Source organism: Neocloeon triangulifer, unplaced genomic scaffold (assembly GCF_031216515.1).
Source record: "Neocloeon triangulifer isolate White Clay Creek 2 clone unplaced genomic scaffold, ASM3121651v1 ptg000013l, whole genome shotgun sequence".
Lineage (NCBI taxonomy): Eukaryota > Metazoa > Arthropoda > Insecta > Ephemeroptera > Baetidae > Neocloeon > Neocloeon triangulifer.
Window position 1 is genome coordinate 603,298 of NW_026775555.1, and position 16,146 is coordinate 619,443.

At 38.8% G+C, this 16,146-nt stretch overlaps 1 protein-coding gene across 6 annotated transcripts in view; it reads left to right on the forward strand.

Moving 5' to 3' along the window:
• LOC132198575 (transient receptor potential cation channel trpm) overlaps window positions 1-16,146 on the forward strand; it is a 92,186-nt gene that overhangs the window by 3,699 nt on the left and 72,341 nt on the right. The window contains exon 1 of one of the 6 annotated variants that reach the window (XM_059622682.1): window positions 966-1,116. The exons of the other annotated variants lie outside the window; for them this stretch is intronic. Within the exon in view, the coding sequence (XP_059478665.1) occupies window positions 1,084-1,116 (33 nt within the window). The 5' untranslated portion in view covers window positions 966-1,083. Of the gene's footprint in view, window positions 1-965; window positions 1,117-16,146 lie in introns of those variants that run through there. 6 annotated transcript variants of the gene reach the window in all.

The following is a 16,146-nucleotide window of genomic DNA, read 5'->3' on the forward strand; positions in this document are numbered from 1 at the left end:
GCGGCAGCCATTATTTAATTAAAAACAAAACTATCTACACCAAGTATCCATCATCAGATTTCAAACATTTATATCAGGAATGAACTAAATCAATTTCCACTCTTTTGATCAACATTTGTTTATTATTCTCTTCAGCTCTGTCCCACTTCATATCCGTAAAGGTCAATCGTTCCAATTGCACACCATCCACTTCATAACTTCTGTTTACATCAAGCCAAATTAATTCTCAGGCTGTGGCGTCCTCGTTTCAAAAGAACGCCCCGTCGTTGGTTTGCCGGCGCGATAATTACACAAAGTTGTTATTTCAGTTCCAATTGCGCGCGTGCTTCTTTTGAAACGCACACTCCATCAATTATTCACATCTGGCAAGGTTTTTCGGGCCACCAAGCAAACAGACAAAGCATCATCGGCAAAAGAAATTCGCTGGCGCATGAATTTCTCGCATTCTTTGATCTCTCGCACCGTGGAGTTTTGCCCTTTGCAGCAGCCGAACGACGACACTGCCGCATTTTTTTTTTACCGAAATTCACACAAACACCCACAGAAGTAGAGGATGCCTTTTTCTGCCTATATACGCCATAATTTCCGCGCCGCCTCCTTTTTTGACTCGTGATATTTATAACTGATGACGGTTCTCCACCGCGCCCGTTGGCGCCGCTGAAATACAAATAATAACTGGGAGTAGTGCCACCCAGGGAGATATCACCCGTATTCTGAAACAAATTTTTCAAACAAAGCTGGGAACAGGCCTTATATCAGGCCATTCATTTATTTTGTGCACATATTGCCGTTGTTTACGATCCGCAATGTCCAACAAAAGTCACGCACTAATTGCATTCGGCGTGTGCTTGATTGCAAAAAGCGCGAGAATTTTGTACCCAATGGAATACACGAGAGAGGCGTCTCTGTTTGCTCAAGTTATCAGTCAGTGTAAAGTAAACCGTGCAGCCCAGTGAGTCGCTTTCCTCATCAATTAACATTCACCCATCCAGCCATCGAATGTGGCGTTAGCTGGCTTGAGAATTATTATATTCCTTTCTTGTTCGTGTCAATGTGATCCTGAGGTAGTTTTATTGCCTGAAAATGAGAAGAGCCCGGGAGGATTACTTTTACAAGGTAACATTAACCATCGCTCAAATGGAATGGCATTTTTTCTTCAAGTATCTTATTTTTTTATCAATTTTATTATTATTATTGTTTATTCTTCACAAATCAAGTCATGAAAAGAAAAAGGTTTGTCAATGAATTATTTATTCTATCGATAATATTTGCAAATATGAAGCAATAGGACAATAAAATCAATAATCAATATGCGATGTGACCTTTTTTATAATCAGTCCGCTCGCTATTATAAAAAAATTCTCAATGTACACTTCGGTGAGCTTTTTTACCATTGAAATGAATCTAGTTTCTAAATCATCATCTGATCTGTAAAGTTTTCCATCTCAAAGGATTCGTCTGTCTTGCCCTTGCCCTCTATGTGACTCCAAAATTCTTGCGATTCCGTGAATCACAAAGCGGCCAAAATCTCACATTTCAAGCACGGCCAAACAAGCAGCTCCTCGGATGCCTCCATTACTCGCTGAGAGGCTCTCCACTTGCGCAGGCAAAGTGCGTGGATCCAATTTTGAGCGCAGAAAGGCGGCCGTATAATACAATTTCTGGGCGATGTATGATCGAACCACCCATGTGGACAAGGTCCATCTTTGTGAATTTTTCGCCCAGGCTTGAATTTAATTAAGCGGCCGGGTGAATGAATAGGCGAAGACTATATAATAGCGCACCTGATCCACTTGCAAGCACCAAAACGTACGAAAATGGGGACGTAGTGTATCTTTAAAAAGTAAAAAGGCGTTGGAGCGTGAAAATGTGGATGGAAGGTCTCTTTTGGTCCTTTTTTATCATTATACATTAAACTTGAGTGAACAATGCGCTTTTTATGGAAGCTTTTAAAACAAAGAAAAAGGACAAAACTGTTTTCACAGTATAATAAATATTTTAATAAATAAACCCAAATAAACCTGTACTCCGAAGATTAACTGAATGATGCTTTATTTTTTTATGTGATGGTCGATGGGTGTTTGCAAAGTTGTATTTTGCGGTCATGCAAAATTTTGCATATAATCTCTCCGCCAGGTTTTGCAATCTTCAAGGCAATTTCCCTGCTTCATAAAATTTTAAATGGCAGCGAATAAGAGGATTAAATGTGCCGCCCTAATTAATATTCGCCGCCTTGCTGAAAGCACCCAAGACAAAACGCACCCAACAGAAAGAAGAAACTTTTGTGCCGGCAGCCGAGTTTTCGCATTTCACGAAGTAGCAAAGGTCCAAAATAACTCCTTTTTAATCTCGACGAAGAGGAGAGAAAAAGGTGAGAAAGACGGAAGCCTTTTCTTCCTCAAGAAGATGAAGTTGCGAGTTAGCCCGGCTCCCTTTTAGAATTGAAAGCAACCTCCGATGTTATGCGTTTTTTTTTAGTTATTTTATTTCACCGGCTGGCGAACATTTGCGCAGGGGCACTAAAACTTTGCGGGTTTTTATCGCGTTGCGTTTCAATTTGATAAAGGCCTGCGGCGACTAGAACGTTTGCTAGCTGCCGAGATGTATTTTCCTCTTTGCAAAATAGCCTGCCTGCAATGGCGAGTCGAGTTATTCCCCCGCCAGAAAATGGGATTCGCTGCCGGCGGTTTATTTTAACCGGTTTGAATTAATTTGGTGGAGAGTAGAGTGTTTGACGGGACCAATTTTTGAAAATTTTCCCGTCCCGTTCCCGAATTTTTTTCAAACAATTTCCCGAGTCTGGTCCCGTTCCCGTGAGTGCCTAAAACGAAATTTCCGGACCCGTCCCGAGTCCCGATACCTGCAAGCAGCTATTAATCATCCATGTTTCGTGGTATGCAAATAGCACTACTCGTAAGAACTGCGGGTTGCTTAATTTATATCAATTTAAAAAAAAAAGAATTTAAAAATATCTCAAAGTTTTAAATATTGTCTTAATTTCTTAATTTATTTATGATTATTTATAAATTTTTTTTTAAATGAACGTGTGAAAAGGAGTTTGCGATTAGAAGAATAATATGCTATTCAATAACTATTAATTTTGATTTTGCTTGAAAATTATAAGTCATTTGATAGAACAGGGAATTGAAACCTGTTTGTCTTTTCAACTAACTTCAATTTCCCGGTCCCGCGTCCCGTCCCGTTCCCGCTCGCTGCTCTTAAAGGAAACTGTGCCGGTCCCGCGGGAAACCCGCGGGGACCCGTCGGGACCGAGTCCCGTCAAACAATCTAGTGGAGAGCAATTTCTTATTAATAAATGGGAATTACGCACTGCATTGATAATTTTTCAAAAATGTGAATGTAATGTTGGCTTCTTCTCGATGGGCTTTGTGAGTTGCTTTTTTTTAGGATCAGGCCAAGACAAAGTCTTGTCGGATTGTGCCCTTTATTGGTATTACACAGAAGGCACCACCCATTTAATTTTTTTTTTTTTTATTATTTTTTGGTTTAATATATGACCAAGAATTTTTTTTTTTTTAATTTGTCCGTTTTCAAATGCAAATTTTTCCCTTCAGAATCCTGAACCACCATGCCCCGTTGACTTTATCCGATCTCTTCCTGGCCAACATTCACCCCTCCTCTGGCCCTTTTTGATTCAATTTTTATTGTTAATTGATTTCAATTTAATTGATTCTCGTCACCACGCATCACGTCAGACAAGAAAATATAATGAATAAAAATTTTGGAAATTAATATTTCAAGAGTCGCTAAATTATTTTAATGTCGTAATATAATTTGCACTGACACCTTAGATACCCAATCACAGAGCTCAAGCAACAATCAAAAAATCTTTCATTGTTGTGTTGCGCGACTTAGTCGACCAGCCACGCAGTTTATATACCGCTTTTTGAGTTTCAGTTGTTGCCGGCAGGCCAGCCCAGTGGGTTAAGAACGCGCGCTCGGTAACTGGGCGGGCAGTAGAGCACTGGACCGCGAGTCACTACCGGGGCGGGGTTCAAAACCGGACTGGGCTGGCCTTTTTCACATCCTTTTTACGGCCAATTCAATTCGAAATGACTTTTTTTATTGAAAACTATTGCATATTTTAATAAAAAAAAAATTGAATATATATTAAATTGCAAAATAAAGATATTAAAAATTTTTGAACACGCCACTTTTGCAGGACTGGATCGTAAAAAGGAACGTATCCTCAAGCACGAGATCATATTAATCTTTTTTCATTTTTCCAAATGGTCGCAAAAATTTTACGTCGAATGAAATAAAATTGCATAATTTGACGAATAAATGCAACATTGGGATTCGGAGCGGTGTTGATTTGAAATAAAACCTTCCGTGCTTCCTGACGTCTTTTTCAGGTCAGGAGTCTCCAAATCGCGAAGAACTAGACATTTTCGGCATCCTCATGAAACGAGGATTCCACTGGTGTGCCGTTTGTCGCTAAAAACGTTGGCGTTCTTTTAAAGCTTTGAGATAAATTCGATCAAGAATATTTTTATTTTTAAATTTGTCCGTTTTCAAATGTAAATTTTTCCCTTGATTCTACATTGACACGCAATAAAATGCACACCGTTCGAAAGCTCGATTTTTCTACATTCAGAATCCTGAATATCGCACCATTCCCCGTTGACTTTGTCCGATCTCTTCCTGGCCAACATTCACCCCTCCTCTGGCCCTTTTTGATTCAATTTTTATTGTTAATTGATTTCAATTTAATTGATTCTCGTCACCACGCATCACGTCAGACAAGAAAATATAATGAATAAAAATTTTGGAAATTAATATTTCAAGAGTCGCTAAATTATTTTAATGTCGTAATATAATTTGCACTGACACCTTAGATACCCAATCACAGAGCTCAAGCAACAATCAAAAAATCTTTCATTGTTGTGTTGCGCGACTTAGTCGACCAGCCACGCAGTTTATATACCGCTTTTTGAGTTTCAGTTGTTGCCGGCAGGCCAGCCCAGTGGGTTAAGAACGCGCGCTTGGTAACTGGGCGGGCAGTAGAGCACTGGACCGCGAGTCACTACCGGGGCGGGGTTCAAAACCAGACTGGGCTGGCCTTTTTCACATCCTTTTTACGGCCAATTCAATTCGAAATGACTTTTTTTATTGAAAAGTATTGCATATTTTAATAAAAAAAAATTGAATATATATTAAATTGCAAAATAAAGATATTAAAAATTTTTGAACATGCCACTTTTGCAGGACTGGATCGTAAAAAGGAACGTATCCTCAAGCACGAGATCATATAATACTTTTAATCTTTTTTCATTTTTCCAAATGGTCGCAAAAATTTTACGTCGAATGAATTAAAATTGCATAATTTGACGAATAAATGCAACATTGGGATTCGGAGCGGTGTTGATTTGAAATAAAACCTTCCGTGCTTCCTGACGTCTTTTTCAGGTCAGGAGTCTCCAAATCGCGAAGAACTAGACATTTTCGGCATCCTCATGAAACGAGGATTCCACTGGTGTGCCGTTTGTCGCTAAAAACGTTGGCGTTCTTTTCAAGCTTTGAGATAAATTCGATCAAGAATATTTTTATTTTTTAATTTGTCCGTTTTCAAATGTAAATTTTTCCCTTGATTCTACATTGACACGCAATAAAATGCACACCGTTCGAAAGCTCGATTTTTCTACATTCAGAATCCTGAATATCGCACCATTCCCCGTTGACTTTGTCCGATCTCTTCCTGGCCAACATTCACCCCTCCTCTGGCCCTTTTTGATTCAATTTTTATTGTTAATTGATTTCAATTTAATTGATTCTCGTCACCACGCATCACGTCAGACAATAAAATATAATGAATAAAAATTTTGGAAATTAATATTTCAAGAGTCGCTAAATTATTTTAATGTCGTAATATAATTTGCACTGACACCTTAGATACCCAATCACAGAGCTCAAGCAACAATCAAAAAATCTTTCATTGTTGTGTTGCGCGACTTAGTCGACCAGCCACGCAGTTTATATACCGCTTTTTGAGTTTCAGTTGTTGCCGGCAGGCCAGCCCAGTGGGTTAAGAACGCGCGCTCGGTAACTGGGCGGGCAGTAGAGCACTGGACCGCGAGTCACTACCAGGGCGGGGTTCAAAACCGGACTGGGCTGGCCTTTTTAACATCCTTTTTACGGCCAATTCAATTCGAAATGACTTTTTTTATTGAAAAGTATTGCATATTTTAATAAAAAAAAATTGAATATATATAAAATTGCAAAATAAAGATATTAAAAATTTTTGAACACGCCACTTTTGCAGGACTGGATCGTCAAAGGAACGTATCCTCAAGCACGAGATCATATAATACTTTAAATCTTTTTTCATTTTTCCAAATGGTCGCAAAAATTTTACGTCGAATGAAATAAAATTGCATAATTTGACGAATAAATGCAACATTGGGATTCGGAGCGGTGTTGATTTGAAATAAAACCTTCCGTGCTTCCTGACGTCTTTTTCAGGTCAGGAGTCTCCAAATCGCGAAGAACTAGACATTTTCGGCATCCTCATGAAACGAGGATTCCACTGGTGTGCCGTTCGTCGCTAAAAACGTTGGCGTTCTTTTCAAGCTTTGAGATAAATTCGATCAAGAATTTTTTTATTTTTAAATTTGTCCGTTTTCAAATGTAAATTTTTCCCTTGATTCTACATTGACACGCAATAAAATGCACACCGTTCGAAAGCTCGATTTTTCTACATTCAGAATCCTGAATATCGCACCATTCCCCGTTGACTTTGTCCGATCTCTTCCTGGCCAACATTCACCCCAACTCTGGCCCTTTTTGATTCAATTTTTATTGTTAATTGATTTCAATTTAATTGATTCTCGTCACCACGCATCACGTCAGACAAGAAAATATAATGAATAAAAATTTTGGAAATTAATATTTCAAGAGTCGCTAAATTATTTTAATGTCGTAATATAATTTGCACTGACACCTTAGATACCCAATCACAGAGCTCAAGCAACAATCAAAAAATCTTTCATTGTTGTGTTGCGCGACTTAGTCGACCAGCCACGCAGTTTATATACCGCTTTTTGAGTTTCAGTTGTTGCCGGCAGGCCAGCCCAGTGGGTTAAGAACGCGCGCTCGGTAACTGGGCGGGCAGTAGAGCCCTGGACCGCGAGTCACTACCGGGGCGGGGTTCAAAACCGGTCTGGGCTGGCCTTTTTCACATCCTTTTTACGGCCAATTCAATTCGAAATGACTTTTTTTTATTGAAAACTATTGCATATTTTAATAAAAAAAAATTGAATATATATAAAATTGCAAAATAAAGATATTAAAAATTTTTGAACACGCCACTTTTGCAGGACTGGATCGTAAAAAGGAACGTATCCTCAAGCACGAGATCATATAATACTTTTAATCTTTTTTCGTTTTTCCAAATGGTCGCAAAAATTTTACGTCGAATGAATTAAAATTGCATAATTTGACGAATAAATGCAACATTGGGATTCGGAGCGGTGTTGATTTGAAATAAAACCTTCCGTGCTTCCTGACGTCTTTTTCAGGTCAGGAGTCTCCAAATCGCGAAGAACTAGACATTTTCGGCATCCTCATGAAACGAGGATTCCACTGGTGTGCCGTTTGTCGCTAAAAACGTTGGCGTTCTTTTCAAGCTTTGAGATAAATACGATCAAGAATTTTTTTCTTTTTAAATTTGTCCGTTTTCAAATGCAAATTTTTCCCTTGATTCTACATTGACGCGCAATTAAATGCACACCGTTCGAAAGCTCGATTTTTCTACATTCAGAATCCTGAATATCGCACCATTCCCCGTTGACTTTGTCCGATCTCTTCCTGGCCAACATTCACCCCTCCTCTGGCCCTTTTTGATTCAATTTTTATTGTTAATTGATTTCAATTTAATTGATTCTCGTCACCACGCATCACGTCAGACAAGAAAATATAATGAATAAAAATTTTGGAAATTAATATTTCAAGAGTCGCTAAATTATTTTAATGTCGTAATATAATTTGCACTGACACCTTAGATACCCAATCACAGAGCTCAAGCAACAATCAAAAAATCTTTCATTGTTGTGTTGCGCGACTTAGTCGACCAGCCACGCAGTTTATATACCGCTTTTTGAGTTTCAATTGTTGCCGGCAGGCCAGCCCAGTGGGTTAAGAACGCGCGCTCGGTAACTGGGCGGGCAGTAGAGCACTGGACCGCGAGTCACTACCGGGGCGGGGTTCAAAACCGGACTGGGCTGGCCTTTTTCACATCCTTTTTACGGCCAATTCAATTCGAAATGACTTTTTTTTATTGAAAAGTATTGCATATTTTAATAAAAAAAAATTGAATATATATAAAATTGCAAAATAAAGATATTAAAAATTTTTGAACACGCCACTTTTGCAGGACTGGATCGTCAAAGGAACGTATCCTCAAGCACGAGATCATATAATACTTTTAATCTTTTTTCATTTTTCCAAATGTTGGCCAAAACTTTACATCGAATGAAATAAAATTGCATAATTTGACGAATAAATGCAACATTGGGATTCGGAGCGGTGTTGATTTGAAATAAAACCTTCCGTGCTTCCTGACGTCTTTTTCAGGTCAGGAGTCTCCAAATCGCGAAGAACTAGGCATTTTCGGCATCCTCATGAAACGAGGATTCCACTGGTGTGCCGTTTGTCGCTAAAAACGTTGGCGTTCTTTTCAAGCTTTGAGATAAATACGATCAAGAATTTTTTTACTTTTAAATTTGTCCGTTTTCAAATGCAAATTTTTCCCTTGATTCTACATTGACGCGCAATAAAATGCACACCGTTCGAAAGCTCGATTTTTCTACATTCAGAATCCTGAATATCGCACCATTCCCCGTTGACTTTGTCCGATCTCTTCCTGGCCAACATTCACCCCTCCTCTGGCCCTTTTTGATTCAATTTTTATTGTTAATTGATTTCAATTTAATTGATTCTCGTCACCACGCATCACGTCAGACAAGAAATTATAATGAATAAAAATTTTGGAAATTAATATTTCAAGAGTCGCTAAATTATTTTAATGTCGTAATATAATTTGCACTGACACCTTAGATACCCAATCACAGAGCTCAAGCAACAATCAAAAAATCTTTCATTGTTGTGTTGCGCGACTTAGTCGACCAGCCACGCAGTTTATATACCGCTTTTTGAGTTTCAGTTGTTGCCGGCAGGCCAGCCCAGTGGGTTAAGAACGCGCGCTCGGTAACTGGGCGGGCAGTAGAGCCCTGGACCGCGAGTCACTACCGGGGCGGGGTTCAAAACCGGTCTGGGCTGGCCTTTTTCACATCCTTTTTACGGCCAATTCAATTCGAAATGACTTTTTTTTATTGAAAACTATTGCATATTTTAATAAAAAAAAATTGAATATATATAAAATTGCAAAATAAAGATATTAAAAATTTTTGAACACGCCACTTTTGCAGGACTGGATCGTAAAAAGGAACGTATCCTCAAGCACGAGATCATATAATACTTTTAATCTTTTTTCGTTTTTCCAAATGGTCGCAAAAATTTTACGTCGAATGAATTAAAATTGCATAATTTGACGAATAAATGCAACATTGGGATTCGGAGCGGTGTTGATTTGAAATAAAACCTTCCGTGCTTCCTGACGTCTTTTTCAGGTCAGGAGTCTCCAAATCGCGAAGAACTAGACATTTTCGGCATCCTCATGAAACGAGGATTCCACTGGTGTGCCGTTTGTCGCTAAAAACGTTGGCGTTCTTTTCAAGCTTTGAGATAAATTCGATCAAGAATTTTTTTATTTTTAAATTTGTCCGTTTTCAAATGTAAATTTTTCCCTTGATTCTACATTGACACGCAATAAAATGCACACCGTTCGAAAGCTCGATTTTTCTACATTCAGAATCCTGAATATCGCACCATTCCCCGTTGACTTTGTCCGATCTCTTCCTGGCCAACATTCACCCCTCCTCTGGCCCTTTTTGATTCAATTTTTATTGTTAATTGATTTCAATTTAATTGATTCTCGTCACCACGCATCACGTCAGACAAGAAAATATAATGAATAAAAATTTTGGAAATTAATATTTCAAGAGTCGCTAAATTATTTTAATGTCGTAATATAATTTGCACTGACACCTTAGATACCCAATCACAGAGCTCAAGCAACAATCAAAAAATCTTTCATTGTTGTGTTGCGCGACTTAGTCGACCAGCCACGCAGTTTATATACCGCTTTTTGAGTTTCAGTTGTTGCCGGCAGGCCAGCCCAGTGGGTTAAGAACGCGCGCTCGGTAACTGGGCGGGCAGTAGAGCACTGGACCGCGAGTCACTACCGGGGCGGGGTTCAAAACCGGACTGGGCTGGCCTTTTTCACATCCTTTTTACGGCCAATTCAATTCGAAATGACTTTTTTTTATTGAAAACTATTGCATATTTTAATAAAAAAAAATTGAATATATATAAAATTGCAAAATAAAGATATTAAAAATTTTTGAACACGCCACTTTTGCAGGACTGGATCGTCAAAGGAACGTATCCTCAAGCACGAGATCATATAATACTTTTAATCTTTTTTCATTTTTCCAAATGGTCGCAAAAATTTTACGTCGAATGAAATAAAATTGCACTTTTTTTTTTAGAAAGATAATTTTATTAAACACCTAACATACATACATACAGTATAACGCATATTTTGTATGTTTCTTTTTTTCATTTATGTTTTAATGTTTGTTTGTGAATAACCATGGATTTTTTACATTTAATATCAGTCAATGAATTTTTAATATCAGCCATCAGCCCCTCCGTATCCGATCATGAAATGGCAAAAATAACAAGCCAAATTACGAGCTTCGGTGTTTGTGGCAACATAAATTTTTATGACGTGCTGCAAGAACCTTTCACAAAATGAACTGTCAAAGTCCCTTCTGACCCGATTTGACCGACAAACAAACAGCATTACGCTATCAGATTAAACACAAGCAAATTCTATTTCCGCCACAATGAACCTAATTTCGGAACGCTCATTTCCATCGTAATGCTGACGCTAAATTAGGGCACATTTCACCGACCGAGAGAACCATTTCAGAAGGAGCGAAGGGAGCAGCTCGGCATTGAAGTTGGAAGGGTGGATGGCACGCGAGAAATACCTGCCGCACACCGGCTTCAATTGCGCCTTCGCGGAACAAAGTGCTGTTATTTCCCACGGGGGCATTTCGCATTTATCATGCTGGGTAACGGCCTGCGAGGCAAATAAATACAAATATTATGTCGTCCCGCCGCTGCAAATTGTGAATTTCCGCCGCTGAACGACTTTATCGCTCACCTAGCGTCCAAATTTATGCCCCAATGCCCCAACAAGTTGATTATGCACGAATTTATTGCATTTTTGTGTTTGACTTTCAGAAAAAGTCCTAGTAAAAGTAGGATGGGGTCAGTTTTTTCCATAAAATTAAACTGATGCCGGAATACATAAATTACATTTGAAAACAGTTACCGCAATGTGAAGAAAATATGGACCCAATTGAGACCCAAAAAACGTTTAAATTGATTCTTGAAACATCTAAGTTTAAAAAAAAAATAGATTATAAGCTTAACCACACGCTTCATACAATCTGCCTTCTTCTTCAAGAATACTATGCAGAGGTCAAAATTTTCACACAAAAATAAAAAATAATAATAATAAATTGTGTAAAATAAATTGGATGCGGCCCGCAACCTGCAAGGCTGCACTCCGCGCGTTAAGCGACTCGCGTACCTGACGATGGTAAAACCCTTGATGTTCTACGGCACCCCAGCTTGGCATCCCTCGACCCAGGTGAATATGAAAAAGTTCGAACGGGTGCAAAATCGTGCCCTCAGATTTGTGCATGGGCGGCACATCTCTGAGGCGGCCAAAAAAGAGCTGCTCTCAGTGCAACAGCAGCTCAAATACAACGACTTGACTTTTTTTCGGAAGTGTCGTGATGGTGAAACAAACATGAACGCGATGGCGCGAATCACAGTGGGGCGAGTGATGCGAAACACAGACGGCGAGCACCGACTCATACCAAAAGCGCGCACCGACCTCGGCCTGCAATCGTTCTCCTTCCGACTCGCCCAACAGTGGAATTCCCTCCCTTCCGAATTGAAATCTTGTCCGGCCCCCGATTTCCCCAAATTGTGTAAATGTTTTGTGATGTCAGATTAATTTTTTTTTTATTTTGCTTACGGCTGCAGTACGGCGAGTATTGAGGGCGGAGGCAAATTTCTTGTTTGTCTCAGTTCAATGATGTATGAGTTTCAGTGAGTTGTTCACTAGTACTGTAAGCCTATTTCTCCGTAATGTAAATTTTTGACTCAGATGCTTTGACTTGTTGTGGAGAAATAAAACGAATTGAATTGAATTGAATAAAATTGAAATTATATATCTGACTCCTGTGTTTTATGCTTGCAAGAGGGATGCAAAGTTTTGTGAAATATTACACGCGGCTAGCAAGAATTAAACTTGTAAACTGACAACCATGTGACGTTAAAGTTGCAGCAAATTCTCCTCGGTTTGCATGAGGGCTGTTTCTTGGCGCCCACTTCATTCACGCTGTAATTAGACCAAGCTGACGGTGCTCCTTTTTCTTTGTAAATTTATGGCGCGATTTTGCTGCGAAGTCTAATTTTCATTTTGAAGGACCAATGGATTTAGTTTTGTAAACTTCCACTGCCAATAGAGCAGAGATTTGTGCCCATTGACATGCACTTGAGCGGCGAGACAGATTTCAATGCGCCCATCCGAATCATCGAGGGCCGCAAGCTGAGAGGCGACGACGAACAGCACCCTCGCCTCCAGCCTCCTCTGACCAACGATAAGTTCGGTCGCGGCGCTTTTTCATTCAGAATTTTCATGCCATGGAACGACCTGCCACCTGTCCTTAAAGACTCTGCATTTGTGGCCGTAACTGAAGATTTAAGATTTTTTTTGCGAAATCGTTCTTTTTATTTGATATTGTTTCTTTTTCGATAGTGTGGGTTTACCGCGGCGGCCGAGTCTCTTTTTATTTTCGGCTTTTTAGCAGACATATATACTAGTTGTAAATCCTTTCTTCTCTTATTTTCAAATTTAAAATATGTGTTTTGACCGAGAAGAATAAATAACAATAACTTTAGCAGTACAATGCGGATTATGCGGAAGGCATTGTACCATACATTGTCTTATGGGATGCTTTGAAATAGTTCAATTGGGGTCTTAAAATTGTGTTTAGTACTTTGAAGAATGTTAACTCAGGTTTAACTACAGATGCCTTACTTATAGACATTTGACATTCAGAATTTGGTTTCTGTATTGTCAAACCTTTTAATAAATTACTCTTTCTCAAACAATTTGTGCATAAGAAATTGATTGAAAACAACGTGGAAAAATAAGCAACAACAATTATAAAAATAATAATAAAGGGTCTGCCAATATCAATATTGTGTATTTTGCTCATAGCTGATGCGGAATTAATGGAGACTTGTTTTGCATCATATAAATGAAGAACTTAAGCATTACACAGAGATTTCTCAGGAAGACAAATATCCGCAACAGCTCATCCTCTGAAAAAATCACCTTTGAAAAAAAAAACGTAAAATCTCTAATGCAAAAAGCCAGTTTCTCATGTGTGGGTTTTGGGCTAATTTTACCACCCATAATGATTATTAAAAACACACTCCGGCCGAGCGCTCTCACACGCCCGGCAGGGCAAATTTATTAATGTCCGTCATAAATAACCATTTTAAAGCCCCGCTTTTTGCACGGCAGCTGGTGCCTGGGTGGGTGGTCGGGGTGGTTGGCCTTTGTTCTGCCGCAGACAAAGAATCGCTTGCGCGCACCCCTAATGGGTGTGGGCCGCGAACAGCACCACTTATCTGGGCCGCAAGACGCCGGCTTAATTATTTATGCTGGCCGCACGCCATTATTGTCACGCGGTCAGCCCTGATTTTACTGCCCAGACTCGAATGGCGGCGTCTGCTCTAGCCAAAGCAAATAGATCGTAAAACGCTTGTGCTGTTTCAGATAATATTCATTAAAATTTTTTTCAGGCTGCTATGGTATAGTTGGAAAATTGAATTTGTTAACCCACAGGTCCAATTCAATACCAATATCAATGGATCATTATTATTATTATTGTTTATTTGTCCACGTTATTTTTTTTTTTAAATTATTTATTCTTTATTCAATACATTGAAATTTGAAATACACGACATCTTACATCAAGTCAATTCTAAAAATTTAGTTTAGACAAAACATAAGAATAATGTTTGTTAGTGGGTGAATGGAAAAATGGCTTTTCGATCGCAAACAACTTGTTTAAGCACAGTACACTCTCTTTCGAAGAACGCACCGGCTGCTAGAGCCATTGGTCAGGGGGACTACGTATTACGCTTTTGCCACAGGTACGCCTTGCACAACGGTGGAAACTGTGCCGCCGTACAGTCTTGCAAGGCGGGTGGCGTGTCATTCCACGGTTTGACGTTTGATGACTCGGTGAGAAAACGCCTCGCGTTTGCTCTCGCTGCAGAGCACTAAATGCTGTCGTCGCCTCGCAGCTTTGGGTCGCGCTCACGTCAAAATCAGTCACGCCGTTAACACGTTTTGAACAAAAATAAAATGTTGATGTGCAGGAGCTTAATTTTTACAGGCATGATTTTTTGCTCCTTAACCAGTGGAAGGTTAGGTTAGATATTCGGGATTAGGTAATTATTTATTGCATTAGACAATGCTTGCCCGTTTTTGAATTGTTATTTTTGTGTTTTATTTGCCCAAATTGTAAATTGTTTTCTCGAGTTTGTTTGCCGTGCAGTTCGTGCCGGGGTGCCACGCTAGGCTTATGTATAAATGTTCTAAATAATTAGTATAATCGCTTTTTTGAGTTGTTTTGTAAAAGCTTCCACCGTAAAATTTATAATTTAGATTATATCAAAACTAAATAAACTTGAACTTTTGTAATACAAGACCTGCCCTCATTATTGTGAGATACGCAATTATTTTTACTCGCGGAGTGCACCGGTGCAAATTTCTCGAAGCAAAAACCGAGTGTCCAATGAAGTGTAATTATGAAAAATATTTCAAATTTGAATTTGTTATTTCTTTAAATGGCAAATTAAGTTTTGGGCAAAAATAATAAACTAATTTTAGTCTGTTTCTAATTTGATTGGATAACGGCAGTTAAAAAGTGGCCTTTCGTTGGATAAATTTATGTTGAAAATGATCAAACCTCCTGCAAATTATATAAATTTTAAATATTGTGTCCACATAAAAAGACACGATTTGTTATACATAGATAAACAAGTATCTAGTTGGCCACAATTCATTAAATCGTTTTTAGTATATTTAGGAATAATTCTTGATAGATTTTGCAAAATGACCATGAAAGTTTCAAACTCTACTAATTATTACTTAACAACGGAAAATGTTTGTTTCAACTTGCGGAATTTGAATATTTTTATAATTTAGTAAGCTCTATTATAGTTATATTGAGATATAGCTGTATTACAGTGACCTATTCCAAAGATTATTTCTGTACATATGTTGATCTATACGGAATAATTATTATCTGAATCTGAATCTGAATTTGGTCTGCTTCAAACTTCTTATTTTGTGTTTACTGGTTTTTTTACTTTCTTGAGCAGAAAAAACAAAAAATATTTGGCCCAAATACGCAAGATTAGCTATTTTTTAATAAACCCTAAAATTTTCTTAACCTGGCGCAAAAAAAAGAGCCCACGTATATAAACTGTCGTTTCATAAGAAAAATTCCTGGCCAGACAGCAAGCGCAAGGGACAAATTCTTGTCAATATGAAGAGCTGGCTGCTAAAATTCCTGGCCGTGGGCGAGCGAAATGCGAGTTGCCGGACCAGCCTGGTTCAAAACTGGTCCTTCTGTTCGAGTCCCTGCTTTTAAAGTGGAGAAATAATGCGACTGTTGGCAAAGTAATAAACGGCCCACGCTGCAGCTTAAACTCGGAATCTGCTCTCCATTGGCTTGAAAATAAATGCAGCCTGGGAAGATAGAGCTTTTGCAGCTTCTCCAGCGCGTACGTGGGAGTTGATCGTTTATCACGCGATTTTATCTGCTCCGCCAGCCCGGGGAGAAACTAAGCGAATCGCATTTGCACCCTCGAGACATGGTGCGAATGAAGAGCCCCCTT